General features: G+C 41.4%; 2 protein-coding genes across 2 annotated transcripts; one reads left to right on the forward strand and one right to left on the reverse strand.

Annotated features, from left to right (window-relative positions):
* Positions 1-286: 286 nt before the first annotated feature.
* slc30a4 (solute carrier family 30 member 4) lies at positions 287-8,571 on the reverse strand. The gene is made up of 8 exons (XM_084541208.1): positions 8,428-8,571; positions 7,565-8,089; positions 6,321-6,467; positions 4,789-4,942; positions 4,355-4,583; positions 3,572-3,677; positions 3,327-3,461; positions 287-1,568 (listed from the first exon to the last, which is right to left on the reverse strand). Exons 2-8 carry the CDS (start codon positions 7,956-7,958, stop codon positions 1,414-1,416), a joined length of 1,320 nt encoding a protein of 439 aa, XP_084397334.1. The 5' UTR covers positions 7,959-8,089; positions 8,428-8,571; the 3' UTR covers positions 287-1,413.
* Positions 8,572-8,637: 66 nt separating this feature from the next.
* Positions 8,638-15,673, forward strand: bloc1s6 (biogenesis of lysosomal organelles complex-1, subunit 6, pallidin). The gene is made up of 6 exons (XM_084541209.1): positions 8,638-8,758; positions 8,983-9,096; positions 11,554-11,713; positions 13,325-13,412; positions 13,519-13,605; positions 13,712-15,673. Exons 2-6 carry the CDS (start codon positions 9,033-9,035, stop codon positions 13,829-13,831), a joined length of 519 nt encoding a protein of 172 aa, XP_084397335.1. The 5' UTR covers positions 8,638-8,758; positions 8,983-9,032; the 3' UTR covers positions 13,832-15,673.
* The last annotated feature ends 96 nt before the right edge of the window (positions 15,674-15,769 follow it).

The following is a 15,769-nucleotide window of genomic DNA, read 5'->3' on the forward strand; positions in this document are numbered from 1 at the left end:
CCACAGGACACCCTCAGAAGGCCCATGTCCGTTCTCTGATGCGTCTCAACTGTTTTGGAGGCACAAGGGAGACCTACACAGTATTAGAAAGGTGGTCATAATGTTATGCCTGATCAGTGTATATAAGGCATTTAGCTAGATCTAAAAAGTTTCAGATTCAGTTATTTTATATATTTCTTGCATAAATATCAAGTAGTATGCATGATAAGTATTTATTCATTAATGAATAAACATAATTACTCAATTTGTCCAGATACAACGAAAAACGACAGAGACAATAAAAGGTTTAAAGAATTTATTACAAACAAAAACAGTGATACAGTTCCTGATTTTCTTTGATTATTAATATCAGAGGCATAGTAAGGATTACCCATAAACTCCCCGACAGCCTCTTAACACTTGACAAAGAAAACACGAGAAACACCATGAGTTGGCAAAATGTCAAACCGCTTGTCCACCATCGAAAACACTGCAAATGTGAAATACTGAGGACGTCTCAGTCCAGTCTGCAATACCACTGTCAGTTGAGGATATGTGTGTGCGTGTATGTGTGTATGAGTAGGATGAAACTCGGCTGCGATTATCCTCATTCAAAGGCAGTCACACTTTGATTGTCAGTTGCCTGGTCACCACATTTAATTAAGTGACAAGCTAGGATAAAACATCAGTGTCAAAAACGTCAAGTTATTGTTAAATGTGTTGGTCAGTACAGTCGCTAGAGACAACTTTACGAGTTTAAGAAGATCTAATGTCGTGTTTTCCTTTTTTTAAATCTGCCTTACATACCTATGCATTAATGATTAGGTGCACCTGATGAGGTAATGTCTGCTAAAGAAATGCAACGATAAAGGGTTTGTGCCTCATGAGTGCGGCTCATGAGCAGCTTATACGTCACTGTGTGATCACAGTTATTATGAAACATCATGAGGTACCTTTTCATTTGCTGACATCCTCTGTAAAATAATAAAATCGAAGCGTACAGGTCTCACACATTGTAACATAAAGTAAAATCTGACGACATCAGACGTGATAAATCAAACCGTAAAATATAAAAGAAAGGTCACCTGTTGGAGTAGGCTTTAATGGTGAATTAAGGGCAAGTATTTTATTTTTTTTTCTTTCATTCTTCTCCGTTGCAGCATTCAGCTTTTACTCCAAAAGCTTTGCAAGCACAAGGGCATCAGTCCCCTGGAGGCTGTAGTGCTCCTTTAATTAGAAACGTGCATCTGTTGTTACCTCACTGACTGTCATTTGGCACCACTCGTTTTCCACTTACGGCCCTCTGCGGTGCCTCCTGCTGTGGCACTGAGCTGCAGCAGCAGCGTGACATGCAGGTCCCTCTGTGTATTGTACTCTCTGCTGTGTGGCCCCATGAAATGAACTGTGGAAGTCAGTGTGAGCGTGAGTGTCTCTCTAGGCACTGGGCTGCTGGCAGTTTGCGCAAGTGCGTACCACCCTCTGCCTGTGTGTCTGGATCTGCACTGTGCACTTGGTGAGGCCGTAGGTGTGGAGCAGCAGGTGGCGGGCCTTCGCCTGGACGTCCTCCCAGTTGTTAGCACTAGATGGCCCTGTGAACACAGAAATGAATTTGTAAATAATCTCACGAGACATTTTAAGCCGCCATACCAGGAGAAACACAGGCGTAATTAATCAGTTAAATGACCTATGTTTAAATAGCATCAAATGGTGGCGGTTACGGAGAATGTCCACTTTTATATGTTGCTTACCTGAATATCACAGGCAACTAATAAAAAACTTCACAAAGCATCAAAATACTTTGTTAATGGCCTCTCCATTTTCCGAGTGCAATGCATTGTGAAGGAATAAAATCCATAAATAGCACAGTAATAGATCTCAAAGAGTGCAAAATTTATCTTTAAATGCCAATAAAAAAAAGTCAATGAGTCAACAGCTCCCTCCTGTGGAGAATCTTGCAAACTACAAATATGGATTTGAACCATAAACCATCGTAAGAGGATCAGAAGCAAAGAGCAAGGACAAACATGTGCAATGAAAAAAGCTGGTTCAAAGAGACGTTTAAACATTTACATTTTGTGAACAGCCTGAATTCAAACAATATCCAAATCTTCTCTGTTGCGAGAGATAGGAGGAGAACTGGCACGCTACGTTCTTCAGATAAAAGGGAAAAACATTCTCTGGTTTGAACTTTTCAGACGTCCTCTAACAACAAGTGTCGGCACATCGTCCACCGGACATCATCCCCACTGTGACGCCTCATGGTGGCAGCATTGCCGAGGCAAAGATCAAAGCTGAACACAAACAAATTCCAGAGGAGGCCGTGACACAGATGGATGAATGCTTTACATAAACATCTCTGATCCGGCAGGTCCCTGACATTTAGCACGCTGCCAGATCAACGCTGGAAACAATCTAAATCCAAGAGGCTGAGCCAAGAAGCGGATAAGCTGCTACAATGGCGAAAATTTCCTGTGAGAATGTGTGGAAAGCTCAGGGACGCGCTTTAGTATTCAACCTTGAGAAAACAATTTGATACAAAGGAAAAGCCAAATATATCTGACCAGTAGATTTAATTAATCAATTTAATGGCTTTAGTTGTTCTGAATAAGTTCTAAAACAAAGCACTTCAGATGTACATACACTGATCAGCCAGAAGATTAAAACATTAACATAATGTTCTTCTGCAAAACCTGGGTCCTGACATTTATGTGGATGCTTAGATAAGTACCACAACCCGAACACTGTTGCGGAACAAGCACAGGATGCAAGGAACATCCTGTTGCCATTGCTGGCTGTGGGGGCGTTCCTTGCATCCTGGTGAGGCAAGTACCCGGCTATCCCCTTGATGTAAAAGAATATATGATTCATCAGACCAGGCCTCCTTCCTCTCTCATTGCTTAGTAGTCCAGCTCTGCTCACATGCCCACTGCAGGCGCTTTGAGAAGTGGACAGGGGTCAACATGCACGCCCTGCGTGTTCTGCCACCTATCTATCAAAATCAGCATGAACTTTTTCAGCAGGTTACGCTGCAGTAGCTCGTCTGTTGGACTAGAGCACACAGGCCAGTATTTGCTACTGTGGTGGAAGCAAGCTTGCGCATATCGGCTCACAGCACAAACAAAGCATCGAGAGTAACAAATGAGCCAAGAATACACAGTGTAGATCTGTTTTATACTTCTTATCTACTGGAGGTCACACTGTGCTCACATGCATCAGCGAGCAATGAACCCGTCCCCTTTTCCACGAAAGCTGCAGGTTTAGGAGATGGTCTGAGCCAGTGGTAGACTCATCACAATTTGGCAAAGTCGCTAACTTTAATACTTTTCAGGAACATGAAAGCCACTTACTGAGCTGGAGATGCACCAGTGCTGCAGTCTTATCCCCTGTCAGCGCCCAGACGTTCAGCTCATCCACTGATTGGACATCCTCCAACTTTAAGAGTTCCTCTTTTATTTGAGTAATGTCCAGGTGTCTGGGAACACCTGATACAGAATGATAGAAAAAGAAATAAAACACATGATAAGCATCCACACCACACTCGAAACACTAAAACGTAGACTGATGGGACTCTGGACCAAAAGCCGAAACTTACCCTCCAGCAAAATAACTGCTGTGTCTCGAATGATGCGGAATGTGGTGCAGAGAACCAGCACAGAGAAGATGTAGGTACAGATGGGGTCTGCTAACTTCAACTCCGGCTGTGAAGACAGAGAGTTTCATCAGAGCTGCTGCATTTAAAGTTTTTATTACATTTCTTACAATGCAAAACCTGACACGAGGGCTTCAAATTACAGCTAACAGTTATAATTTGTGCCCTCAGGTTTTTGCTGGCTTCTGCAGAATTTAATGTATGAAAAAAATGTTTCATCCTCTATATTATGTCACCTGCTCGATAACTTGCTAAACTGTTTAGATGCAAACACTTAGCTGCGGTATTCTCTTGACTTACCGGTCACGTTACCTCTTGAATGTCGAACATTTCATGCACATGATAAACCATATAATTACCATAAATTCCATCTGAGGTCAGCAATGCATTACTGGAATGAATGGAAGGAAAGACTGCTCAATGCCACTACTTCCAGAAGGTATTTTTGGTAAAGCTCAAGTGTTTACCATTTGTGGAAGCAGCCATAATAGTTTTGTTTGACATTAAATTCTTTCCAAACAGCAAAGTTTAACGGTTAGACAATAATGACAGTTAAGTCAATATTTATATAATGTTGTCCTGAGCAAGCAAATATAATTTAACAGCTCACACTGTCTAAAGTAACACGTTTTCAATAAGTAAAACTACTCTTACATTGCTATCCCAAGGGCATTTAAAGCGTTGTTTACGTTTATAGCAAAGAATTCTTTAAAAACAGCAGGATACCTTGAACCGGACAACGTAGGCAGCTATGAGCACCCCGACACTCTGCAGGAGATCCCCCAAAGCGTGGATGAAGGCGGCTCTTACAGCGAGGCTGCCGTGTGGCTTCTGCTGCTGACCTGTGACCTCCGAGTTTGTGGAAGCTGCGGAGCCGTGAGAGTGACCGTGGCCGTGTGAGTGACCGTGGCCGTGTGAGTGGAGGTGCCCGCCTTGGTTTAACAGGAAACCCATTCTAAAAATCACAAGAAAAGGCAAAGACAGGGTTATTTCAAGCATCACCTTTACATATACTCTAAACAAAAGACATTATGTTTGACTTAGAAGCTATGAAGTTCAGTTTATACAGTACTTTGGACAGAACTGTTCAGTTTTTGCTGATAGCTTCGGTTCTTGTTTTGTGAAAAAAGCGTTTCTCTAAATAGAGAGGTTTCACTTACATGAGATTAACAGCCACCCCCACAGCTGCCGTAATGAGCATGACATCTCCATCAATGTCAAAGTCTTGGTGCATCGTCCTCTGAATCGCCTCATAGAGGAGTGCAGCCGTCAGAATGTAGATGAGCACCACACTTGCGACCGCAGACACCACCTCTATACCAGAAATCACAATCAGTTGTACATACAAAGCGTGTTCACAACAATACAAATGGAAGACGTTGAGAAAAAACAAATTGTTGTGGAAGATAGATTATGATAGAGGGGGAAAAAAACAAATGCTTCATATACTTATGTGTATATATATATATATTAGAAATGATCTACCATTTCAAATAATCCTATAGGAGCAACTGTAATAATTACTGTCAAGTCTTTCAGCCACAAGAAATATGTAGATGAAGACGTCTCTGTGAAACGTGGAGTTTGCCGTTTGTAATGCACAGTTTACAGAAAGCTGACAATAGTATTTAACAGCCTGTGGTAATTCACAGAGAAACTGTTCCTCTTTTATTTTCCCCTGTCATTATAGTTCTCCTTACAATTGTTTGTTTTTAATCCCCCTCCCCCCGCCGAATCAGACAGGAAAAATTTGCATGTTTTATAGGATGTGTAACCACGGAGGAACATGGGGATATTAAAAAAATAAAAATAAAAGACGCAGCAGAGCACAGAAATTATGATTGAAACTGATATTTTGAAGTGTTTCTTATTTAATTAAATGTCTACTTCAAAAGTTCACATTCCCTACAGGTTTGCAGTTGACCCCTTTGTTGTCCTTCTGTTCGATCAGCTGGCTCCAATGCTTTTTCAGGACCCAAAGGGGGAGTGGTCTCACAGAAAAACTGTCTGCTAACCTGTCTAGAGGTAATGTGGAGGTGAGACAACTAATGTTAGCAGACACTGGAAGATTTACTTTCACAGTTTTTATTTACAGTTATTTCCTCCTCTGTATCCAAATGTTATTGAAGCCCAGCAACAGTAACATAGGAAGCAGGGACTTGACAAGGCTTAGGGGAGCCCAGGTTGGTGGTCAGCAGACCAATCAGAAGGCCAAGAAAACAGGAAATGAATCTAAGCGGAGTAAGTGGAGTAAATGTTGGTGTTAGGAGTCCCTTAGCAACAACACAAACTAAACAAAGATATTTAAAAACCTTATGACAAAAACAAAAAAAATCTGTGTCTGTGTCTGAGTTGAGGAAATTGGTGCTGATCTCCATGAGTGTTTGTAGACGACTGACAATTGTGTGTTACGCCTAATACAAAAATCAGGACTGGTGGTATTTTTGAGTGTACTGTCAAGAACTGGTGAACATTTGTAATGCGTACGGTAAAAGTAAGATCTATCAGTTTCTGGCAGAAATGTCAACCATCAGAGTAATAATATCCAGAGTCTTATCTGTTTCAAGCACTGCTGAACAAACGCTTTCTTTTCTGAAAGTGAACCGCATGCATCCGTTCACGTCACACACAACAGAAGTGGACAGAAAGAGGAAGCGCAACAAAGAAGTGTGAAGTCGTCTCCCAATCTCACCGAGGCGATGCAGCCCAAAAGTGAATCTCTTGCTGGGCGGCTTGGTGGAGAGCCAGAGGGCCAGCAGAGAAAACAAAATACCCACGACGTCGGCTAACATGTGCACAGCATCGGTCATAATGGCTAAACTGTTTGACACATAACCACCTGAAAGCAAAAGATAATGGGAAGAATTCATGGTGAGATCATAGACACAAGTGTGTTTCATTTTATAAATAAATGTTTTCTAAAAACAGACCTAGGAGAATGACATCCAGTAACGTGATGAACACTCAATCATCAAAAACTAGCCATTCATGTTTAATGACTCCAGCACATGTAAACGTAATCATTGTAAAATGGCTGACAGTATATTTATGTTTGTGCTATGGCTTTAAATCTTGGAATAATAAGTTTCCACCACAAAATTTACAATCCACTGAATAGTAAACTTTAATAAGAGCACAAATCAATCAGTAATAAATTAAATGAATGCATGCTGGACAACTACATTCAGCCATAGGGGCCTCTGGCTGCTTACAGTCTTATCTTGACTGATACAAACTGCGAACAACATTAATCTTGATGTCAAATACAAAAGCCCTGATGCAGACGAACAGAAGTCTAAATACTTTGTATCCTGTTTTGACACTGCATCAGATACGTGATGAAGACACTATGATAAGTTATGAGTACAGCATGTGCTGCTTTATACAACCCTTTGTTAAAGGTGGAGATTTTATGATGATCGTAGACAAGAGTCTCTGTTGGCTTGACTAGTTTTGACTGGTGATGCAAGAAAAGAAATAAACATGTGGCTTAAACTGATGTTCCTGTTGTTTTCTTATTCACCAGTCAACCGGCCTCCACACTATTTCTATTTAGCAGTCCTTCCTGAGTAAGATCCATTGCATGCAAAGGCTTTGTAAAATGTCTTCTGATGTTCACAAAGTACTTCGCAATTAAGGATGGGAAAGTAATGACGTAAATGTAGGTAATCATTCATAATTTAAAAATTAAGTCAGTCACATGCTCTGTAGTTGTTGACAGAATCATTTCTATGTTGACTTAGTTTAGATTTGCCTCATAAAGTTCACGTCGAGCCTGGTTTGCTCTTTAAAGTTATCTCTGTTTGTGTATGAAAATTGTCTTTTAATAGTTTTCCAGTTTGTCCTCTACCTCTTCTAGAGTCAGTGATCACTAAACCCTGATTGACAGGCATTAATAAAATGTTTATCGGGTAGGTTTGGCGTGCATATACTTACCAATAACTTCACCTATCATGAATAGAAAATAAAGCAAAGCTGCAATGATCAGCCTCTTCATCACCCTCCTGTGCTTGATCTTCTCCCTCTTCTTGGTGCAGCTGTCACAGGGGTCCATATTTAAGCCCGGGCTGCCCAGGCTGGAAGATGAGTCAAGCAGGGAGTCATCATCATCCACCACCATCGTGTTCACAGCCACCCCGTTGGACGGCGCTCCGGCAGCGTAGTCTGACATCTCCCCGGAGACCACGACCTTCAGCTTGTTGAACTTGGGCGTCTCATCCTCCACCAGCTCGTCGGACAAGTCAAAGGGAGCCGTGTCACTCAGGTCCCAGTCTCTCGGCTCTCTCCTCAAGGCAGACCGCACCTTGCTGAAGAGGTTCCCACCTGACATCTTTACTATTTATGAGGGCAAGGTATATCCAGTTGAGCTCGGTCTGTCAGTTGCTGTCCTCCCAGGTAATCATTCACATTTTTGTAGCAAGGCAGGATGGCAGGATTTCATACTCTTCTCGAGCTCAGCACCTGGAGGAAGACAGCAGTTTAAAAGAAATTGATACCAAAAACACAGAAAGCATCATTTCACGTCAGCTCAGCTCAGCAGCTTCAACAACACTGACTCGGTGGATCTATTTACATCTCCAACTAGATGATTATCGGTAAAGATGCGCCCATGAGTCAGTCACATTCCTACATGAGATGATAAACTCTCGAGTTCAAGAGTCCTCTTAAAAAACTGCCTTGGCTAAACAGTAACAAGCTAGCTAGTAAGGGTTAGCTATCTTGTCATGTCAGTTGACGACTCAAAGATAACATTTGTAGTGGGTTCGTCTGTCAGGAAGTAAAGTACGAGCCGGACTTACCAGTAGATGAACTTTTCGGAGGTACAAACTTAGTTCGCGTCCAAAATAAAAACTGTCATGGTATAAAACTGCTGTCAACATCAGAGTCTGCCTGTTTTTTTTTTTGTTTTTTTTTCGCTCGCGGAAGTAACGGAGCGCCAGCAAGTTCGGTTTCATTTGCACATAATCACGTGATGACGCAGGAGGTCACATGACGTCTTGTCAGGCGCTGCAACAAATGCAACAAATCTGACCGATGTTTTTTCTTCTTCTTCTTCTTCTTCTTCGTCCCTCAACGTGATAAGTCAACTCATCCCGGCCACTGCTCTTTTTTAAATAGACGGTAAAACAGGTAAGATGTTGACTCAGGTGGAATATTTACAGAATGCAGAGCAGAGCTGAGTTGACTGCTCGCTAATGTGTCATGCTCCACTCATTATTATGAAGCAGCTGAGCTGAGCTGAGCTAGCTCGACTTCCTCTAAGCTAACTACATGCTTTAACCCCGAGGGGTAGACGTTGAGCTGGTCATTACTGTCAGATAAAGCTGTCTGATTGTTTTGGTGCCTCTTTGTAGGTAAAAAAAAAAAAAAAAAGAAGCAGACTGGGTCAACAGAGTCGTTGGAAATGGAGGTAGAGGGGATGGAGGAGGAAGGAGCATCGTCCCAGAGTGAACTTCCACACAGTGAAGGTTTGTGTGCTTATGATTAACCTGAACTTCTCTATAGAGTAGATGGAGCAGCTCTTTATGTGGCAGGTGAAGTTTGATGAGCATAACTTGCATAGTTTGATGATTATGACCCAGACATACACAGATCAGCCATTGCCTTGTGAATGGTGGAGTGAATGTTGAATCCAGAATTTATATTTGCATGCACCACATTGTGATTGGCTAGACGACTGGGTCAGAGCATATCCAAAAACTGCAGCTCTTGTGGGTTGTTCCTGCTCCGGAGTGGTCAGTTTCTATCAAAAGTGGTCCAAGGAAAGTACAGCGGTGAATCTGTGACAGCGTCATTGAGGCATGTGGAGGAAAGAACGCTTGCAAGCGTGGTTGGATCCAATATAAGATTTTGGTTCTAAAAGAAAGGATTCAAAACATACAGTGGATCACAGCTGTGTAGCTGCAGACCTGTCAGGGTGCCCATGCAGACCCCTGTCCGTCACTGAAAGTACCTACGATATACATGGCACCATCAGGACTGGACCACAGAGGGATGGAAGAAGGAGGCCCGGTCTGATGAAAAACATTTTCTTTTCCATCACATTATTAGCCGGGTGCGGGTGCGTCACTTATCTGGGGAACATATGGCGCCAGGGTGCATCAGACCATACCATCTATGATTGTACGCTGTAAATGCTCACAGATTCTAAACCTGACATTTACTTTTTTTTGCTCTTACTCACAAATATTAACTCTCTAAATCCAAGTTGAGATAACTGATGACATAACCTTTGTTTTTCTTTTGGATGCTCCCCGGGGCCACATAGAATATTTTAACTGTACAGTCAGAATGTACCTTATGTTGTACCTGTTTTACCTGATGTTTAACCCTCACTTTAGGCTAGGATAGTTGTGGCTCAGGTAGTAAAGCAGGTTGTCTGCTAATAACAGGGATGGCACTTAAAATTGATTGATTGATAAAAAAGTCCAGTGCATTTACTAAAATTAGGTTGACCTTTAGCACTTACACTGAAAAATGAATTAACAGAGAAACAGTCATTAATAAAATAAATACCGCATAAAAAATTAGAGGCTCAGTCAAAGCTGTTGTGAACAGACAGGAAGTTACGGAGCGATATGAATATTTTGAATTGTATGTAAATTGCAGAATATCACTGCAAAACGCAGTCGTTCCCAGATGAGTTTTTTGTTTAAAAACAAATAAATAAGGAGATGGACTATACATCGTCTTCAGTGCAGCTTCCAGACCCTGTTAATGTCAAGAGTGTGACCATATCGAGTTGTCGTGGCAACTGAAAATCAGTTGCTTGTCTAGTGCAGATGAGAGTTGGTCAAAATACCAAGTTATGACACAATATTCATTTTCTAGAAAACCTGTATTGCTTGCAAGCAAGAGCCACTCATCAGCAACAGATGATGACTGAAGAGAGGCAGTCTCTCCTCAGCTTTTATACTAGCCTAAACAATGTTACATATCTGTAGTCACATCATAAGATTATATATGACTTGACGCAACTCATTGTACTAACATCTCAACATACATCTCATGACACACATAACACTTCTCCTTCACTTTAACCATCATTGTGTGATATACAGTGACCTTTTTCCAGAACACATATACACAGAAGAGGTACTTCAAATACTCCCTCAGGATGAACTCCTTAAAGTGAGTTCCTTGGAGCATACCACAACATATCCATTCATTATTCATATCCACTCCTGTCCTCCAGAAACTCCACTGGCTCCCAGTTCCACAGCGTATTCAGTTCAAAATCCTCCTCCTCACACACAAAGCCCTCCATAACCAGGCCCCTTCCTATCTCACTGATCTGCTCCATCGCCACAATCCATCCCGCAGCCTCCGATCATGTGACGCAAACCTCCTTACTCCACCACTCAAGACCAAGCATCGAACCTGGGGCGACAGAGCCTTCTCTGCAGCTGCCCCCTCCCTCTGGAACTCTCTCCCCAAACACATCCGCGACTGTACCGACCTTCCTACCTTCAAATCTCTGACAAAAACACACCTTTTTAAAATTGCTTTTAATGTTTAGCTCAGTTTATTGTGTTTTTATGTTATATTTCACATTGTTTTGCTAATTTGATGTCCTTTTTATGTAAAGTGTCTTTGAGTATCTTGAAAAGCGCTTTTAAATAAAATGTATTATTATTATTATTTATTATTACTTGCAACCACATGATTATCATAAGGCAGGGCTTCTGACCATACCACAAGCTTCCACCCTACATACAAGCTAATGTTGCATCCACATATATTAGGTTTCATATATGATATCAAAATAATAAGGGACATTTAAGAGTTTCCCTCACAGAGTTCACTCAAAACGACGCAGTTTTGCATCTCAAGAGTCAAGAGTCAGGATAAAATAGGCGAAATGTATGTTAATTAGTTATCATGAAATGTTTCCAACATTTTTTTCTTGCTTGTATGTTTGACAGATCTCCAGTTGTCACAGCAGGAATCACTACATCTGAAGAGCCCAGCCCCCGTAGAGAACGTGTATGTGGATAAGAAAGCCGTGGACAAACTAACAGAAGGACTGCTCTCTCACTACCTACCAGACTTACAGAACTCTAAACGAGCCCTCCAAGAGCTCACGTGAGTAATTGTGTGCTTAGTGTTTCATTACTTTCCCTCTTGGCAACACTTAAGAGGTACGGCTGTTTTCTCCAAGTTTTATATCACCTGTTTTACTGCCTCATTCAGTCTGCATAAGCAGGAAAACTGCACGTGTGTAAGGTCACTGAGTTAGATCAGGGACAGATCAGCGCATGACATGTCAAGGCAACTTTTTGCCCGTTTAACTCCAACTGATTTTGTTTGTTTGATTTTGTGGTTGCAGTTGTCGGGATGATTTGTGCCAGGATCTGATCAGGCATAAATGTTTACCCCGTCCACAACAACAGGAGTTAATTCAACTGTGAAGAAGCAAAACATTTAAAACTTTGAAAGAGATGACTAATTTGCAAAAGAAGAACTGAACTTCACACTTTTTTGTAACTGTTCTAAGTTCATCAGAAATTATCTTCTGAGTTGTCATTTTAATGTTGAGGATGATATGGTGTTTCCCAGGGAAAAGTAAGGAACTAATGTAGTTAGGATGGAGGATGTAGTTTATGGTGCTGTTATACTGGATTGAATTAAACACTAAAGAGTTTCTGTTATTTAGCCTAGCCCGTAGATTAAAATAGTGTTCTCAAAATAACAGAAACTTGCGTCGGTGCTACAAACCACAGCCTCCAAAATCAAAACACAGTTGAACCAACAGCTATCAGCTATTTAGAACAGAAGTTTATTACTCTGACCTTCATGAAGCAAAGATTTAGTGCTGTACTGTTATATAAGAATGCGCTGTACCTAATGAGCTGGAAAAGTGTACCTTGACAGGAGTCTGCAGTAAACAAAGGCGAGGCACAGGTAATGATGCGTTAAGCAGAACTGGATAGATGCGGTTGACCACTTCTTCTAATGCTGGTTGTGCTAAGTCTGCTAATGTTCACACCCTGGAATTCACATATGAAACCAGTTATACTACTTCACATGCATGTTAATTTAAACCGATCCGCCACAACATTAAAACCACTGACAGGGAAGTAAATAACATTGACCATCTTGTGACAATACAATGTTCTGCAGGAAAACTTTTGAACCTGGTATTCATGTGGATGTTACTTAGACATGTAGCACCCACCTAGACCAGACCAGACACCCCCACCCCATAGCAATGACACTCCTTGATGGCAGCAGCCATCCCCAGCAGGATGCAGCCTGACACAGACACACACACAAAAACAATTTAGGAACAACTTAAAAAAAAAAGACATTTAAAAAAACATGCACAAGGTGTTGACTTGACCTCCAAATATACTAGATGCCAAGTTGATCGGGTGTCTGTGGGATGATGCCCCTCCCCTCAACCCATAGGACCCAAAGGCCCCCACTAACAGCATTCAGGACACCCTCAGAAGGCCCATGTCCATTCTCTGATGAGTCACAACTGATTTGGAGGTACAAGGGGAGACCTACACAATATTAGGAAGGTGGTCACAATGTTATGCCTGATCGGTGTGTGTTATAAACTTCTAACCAGGATGTTTGCAAATGTTTCCACCTATTTACCCAGTTTAAAGTTTTAGTGTTTAATTTTAACTTGAAGACCATAAACAGAGGTAACTTTTTAATATTTTTCTTCATTTTTGTCTCAACCAGACAAAATCAGGTGATACTGTTAGACACACTGGACCAAGAAGTCACCAAGTTCAGAGAATGTAACGCCTTACTGGACCTCAATTCCCTGGTATGTTTTTGAGTGACTTTAAAATCTCATTTGTACGCACGTTGCTGTTGTTTACACTCTTTTCCAGTGAGCAGGAATGATTTCTAACCCCGTGTCTTGTCGTTAGTTTACAGAGGCAAAGATGTACCACAATAAACTGGTGAACATAAGGAAAGAGATGATTATGCTCCACGAAAAGACGACAAAACTAAAGGTACACTTCTCACCTCAGTCAGTAGATGACGCCGTGCTCTTGGTCTTAGATAAGGTCACACATTGGACAGGATGCGATTTAACATTAAACTGCTGTTCTCTCTCAGAAAAGAGCTTTGAAGCTGCAGCAGCAAAAGCAGAAGGAGGCGCTGGAGAAGGAGCAGCAACGCGAGAAGGAGCTCGAGAGAGAAAGGCAGCTTACAGCCAAACCCGCTAAAAAGACGTAGGATCCTCTGTTAATGACCGCTGTATTAAAGGACCCTGCAGGCGGTTTTGCATGTTTTAGTCTATTTATTACATATCAACCACGTGTCTCATTACTGCTGACCATTTTCCAAAGTGCAACGTATTTTTTTAAAGATATTTTTTACCTTTTTTATGACAAAAACAAAACAGAGAATCGGACGATGGGAGTGCAGAGGGTGGGTAGATGGGATGGAGCCGAGCAGAGTCCCTGCTCATTGTTTCCACTTATTTTGTAGGATTTTGTGGCATCTAGCAGCAACTGTGCACTCATTGTCTCACTCTTCCTCTTCCAAGTGTGTAGGAGAACTTATGGTGGGAGACACAGAAGCATAACAACTGTGAAAGGACTCTTGTAGAGCCACAGTATTCGGTTTGAATCCATGTGTTGATGTGAAGGAGTTACAGGTGATTACACCCTAAAAGAAACAGAAATATAGATACCATATTCCATTTCTGCTAATAGAAAACCCCTAAATCCTACACACACTGGTCTTTGGCATGTAATCAATCACATCTAATTTATATGTTTGCTGCATGATGATGTGCCTGACAGTATTCTTTGATTTTTATTGGTTTGCTTTACACACGGTTAAGACAATAAAAGTGTTTATGTGTTGTATTCGAGTACAGGTTTACCACCTGTTAACTGCTGACCTGTTGAAAGGTTTTGAAGGACTGTTCCTGCAATCACATGGGCTTTAGGACGCACTATGACGTTAAAGTTGGACTGATATTGACTTCAAACTTATTTGTTAAACCTGAGAGCGCGAGTTCGTCTCCTGTAGCTTGACAGTCGTCATTTCTTAATTTTCCACCATCTCCACACTCAGACCGCGTTAGGAAATAAGCTTGGAACAGGCTAGAGTTATGTGAAAGTAAATATGAATTAAAACTTGCTTTGGAAAATGGTTCGCGTAACATGCTGGTTGATGGTTTATATTATTCTTTGTAAATGGGCCAAAAGTTGCAAAACCTCTGATGTGTGTTCCCGTCTGATATTGCCAAGATCGCCACAAACCAAAGACATGGACTAAATCATCAAATGCTGGTAACCCGCTCTCAACCTCAGATGACACACGAATCTGTGCAACTTCACTGAGAACAGAACAAATTACTCCCGAGACACTTTAGGAGAATCACTGCGTTCGCTGTCTTTTGTAAAGTATTAAATGTTGTCCCCGGGCGCCGTGCCCTGTTTAGTGTTGAATGTTATAAAAACAGGCATGTTGTTAAATAGTTCTGCACTAAATTTGATTGACTGAACATCTGCGGTCCAGTTAACATATGGAGAATATATGATAATCGGTGACAAGATGCACCAAACGTTGCCCTCGATACACACTGCGTCTGTAAATGTGTTCGGCAGACATTTTGAGAAGCTTCTATGCACTAGTTATGCCTGAAACTCTGCTGTTTGTACAGTTAGTAATAAAAGCAACAGAAACTGGTTTGTAGGAAGTTGACTTTTATTCATCAAGGTGCCAAACACATCATCTTCTAATCTATCTCCTTGTCCCACATATTCACACATTTTATTTATAATGTAAAATGTGTGTGCACAAGAGTCACAACCTCAGTCACGCAGTGTGAGCTTCCTCATTTCAGTCCCGTGTGCACAATCCATTTGTGTGTGTGAAGTGTCTTAAGCATCTCAGTCCACCAGGTGTCAGCAGAGATCAGTTAATTTCACAGAACCTCAATCTGTGTCTCTACTTCTGCTCTGTGGAAAGCTGAGTTTCTGCAAATGTATTACTGATAAGAACCCACGACCAGAACAGTTGATCAGATTAGAGGGTCCACCCGTATTACATCTCAGTGTAATCTTTGGTTTTAATAAGACATCTCCATCCTCTTTCTTGTATTCACCAATTTAAGATGTAAACAAGTGTTTTAGGAGCTTCGTTCTAGTCTGTTTTTTT

This window comes from Chelon labrosus, assembly GCF_963514085.1.
Source record: "Chelon labrosus genome assembly, chromosome: 3".
In the NCBI taxonomy this organism is placed as follows: domain Eukaryota; kingdom Metazoa; phylum Chordata; class Actinopteri; order Mugiliformes; family Mugilidae; genus Chelon; species Chelon labrosus.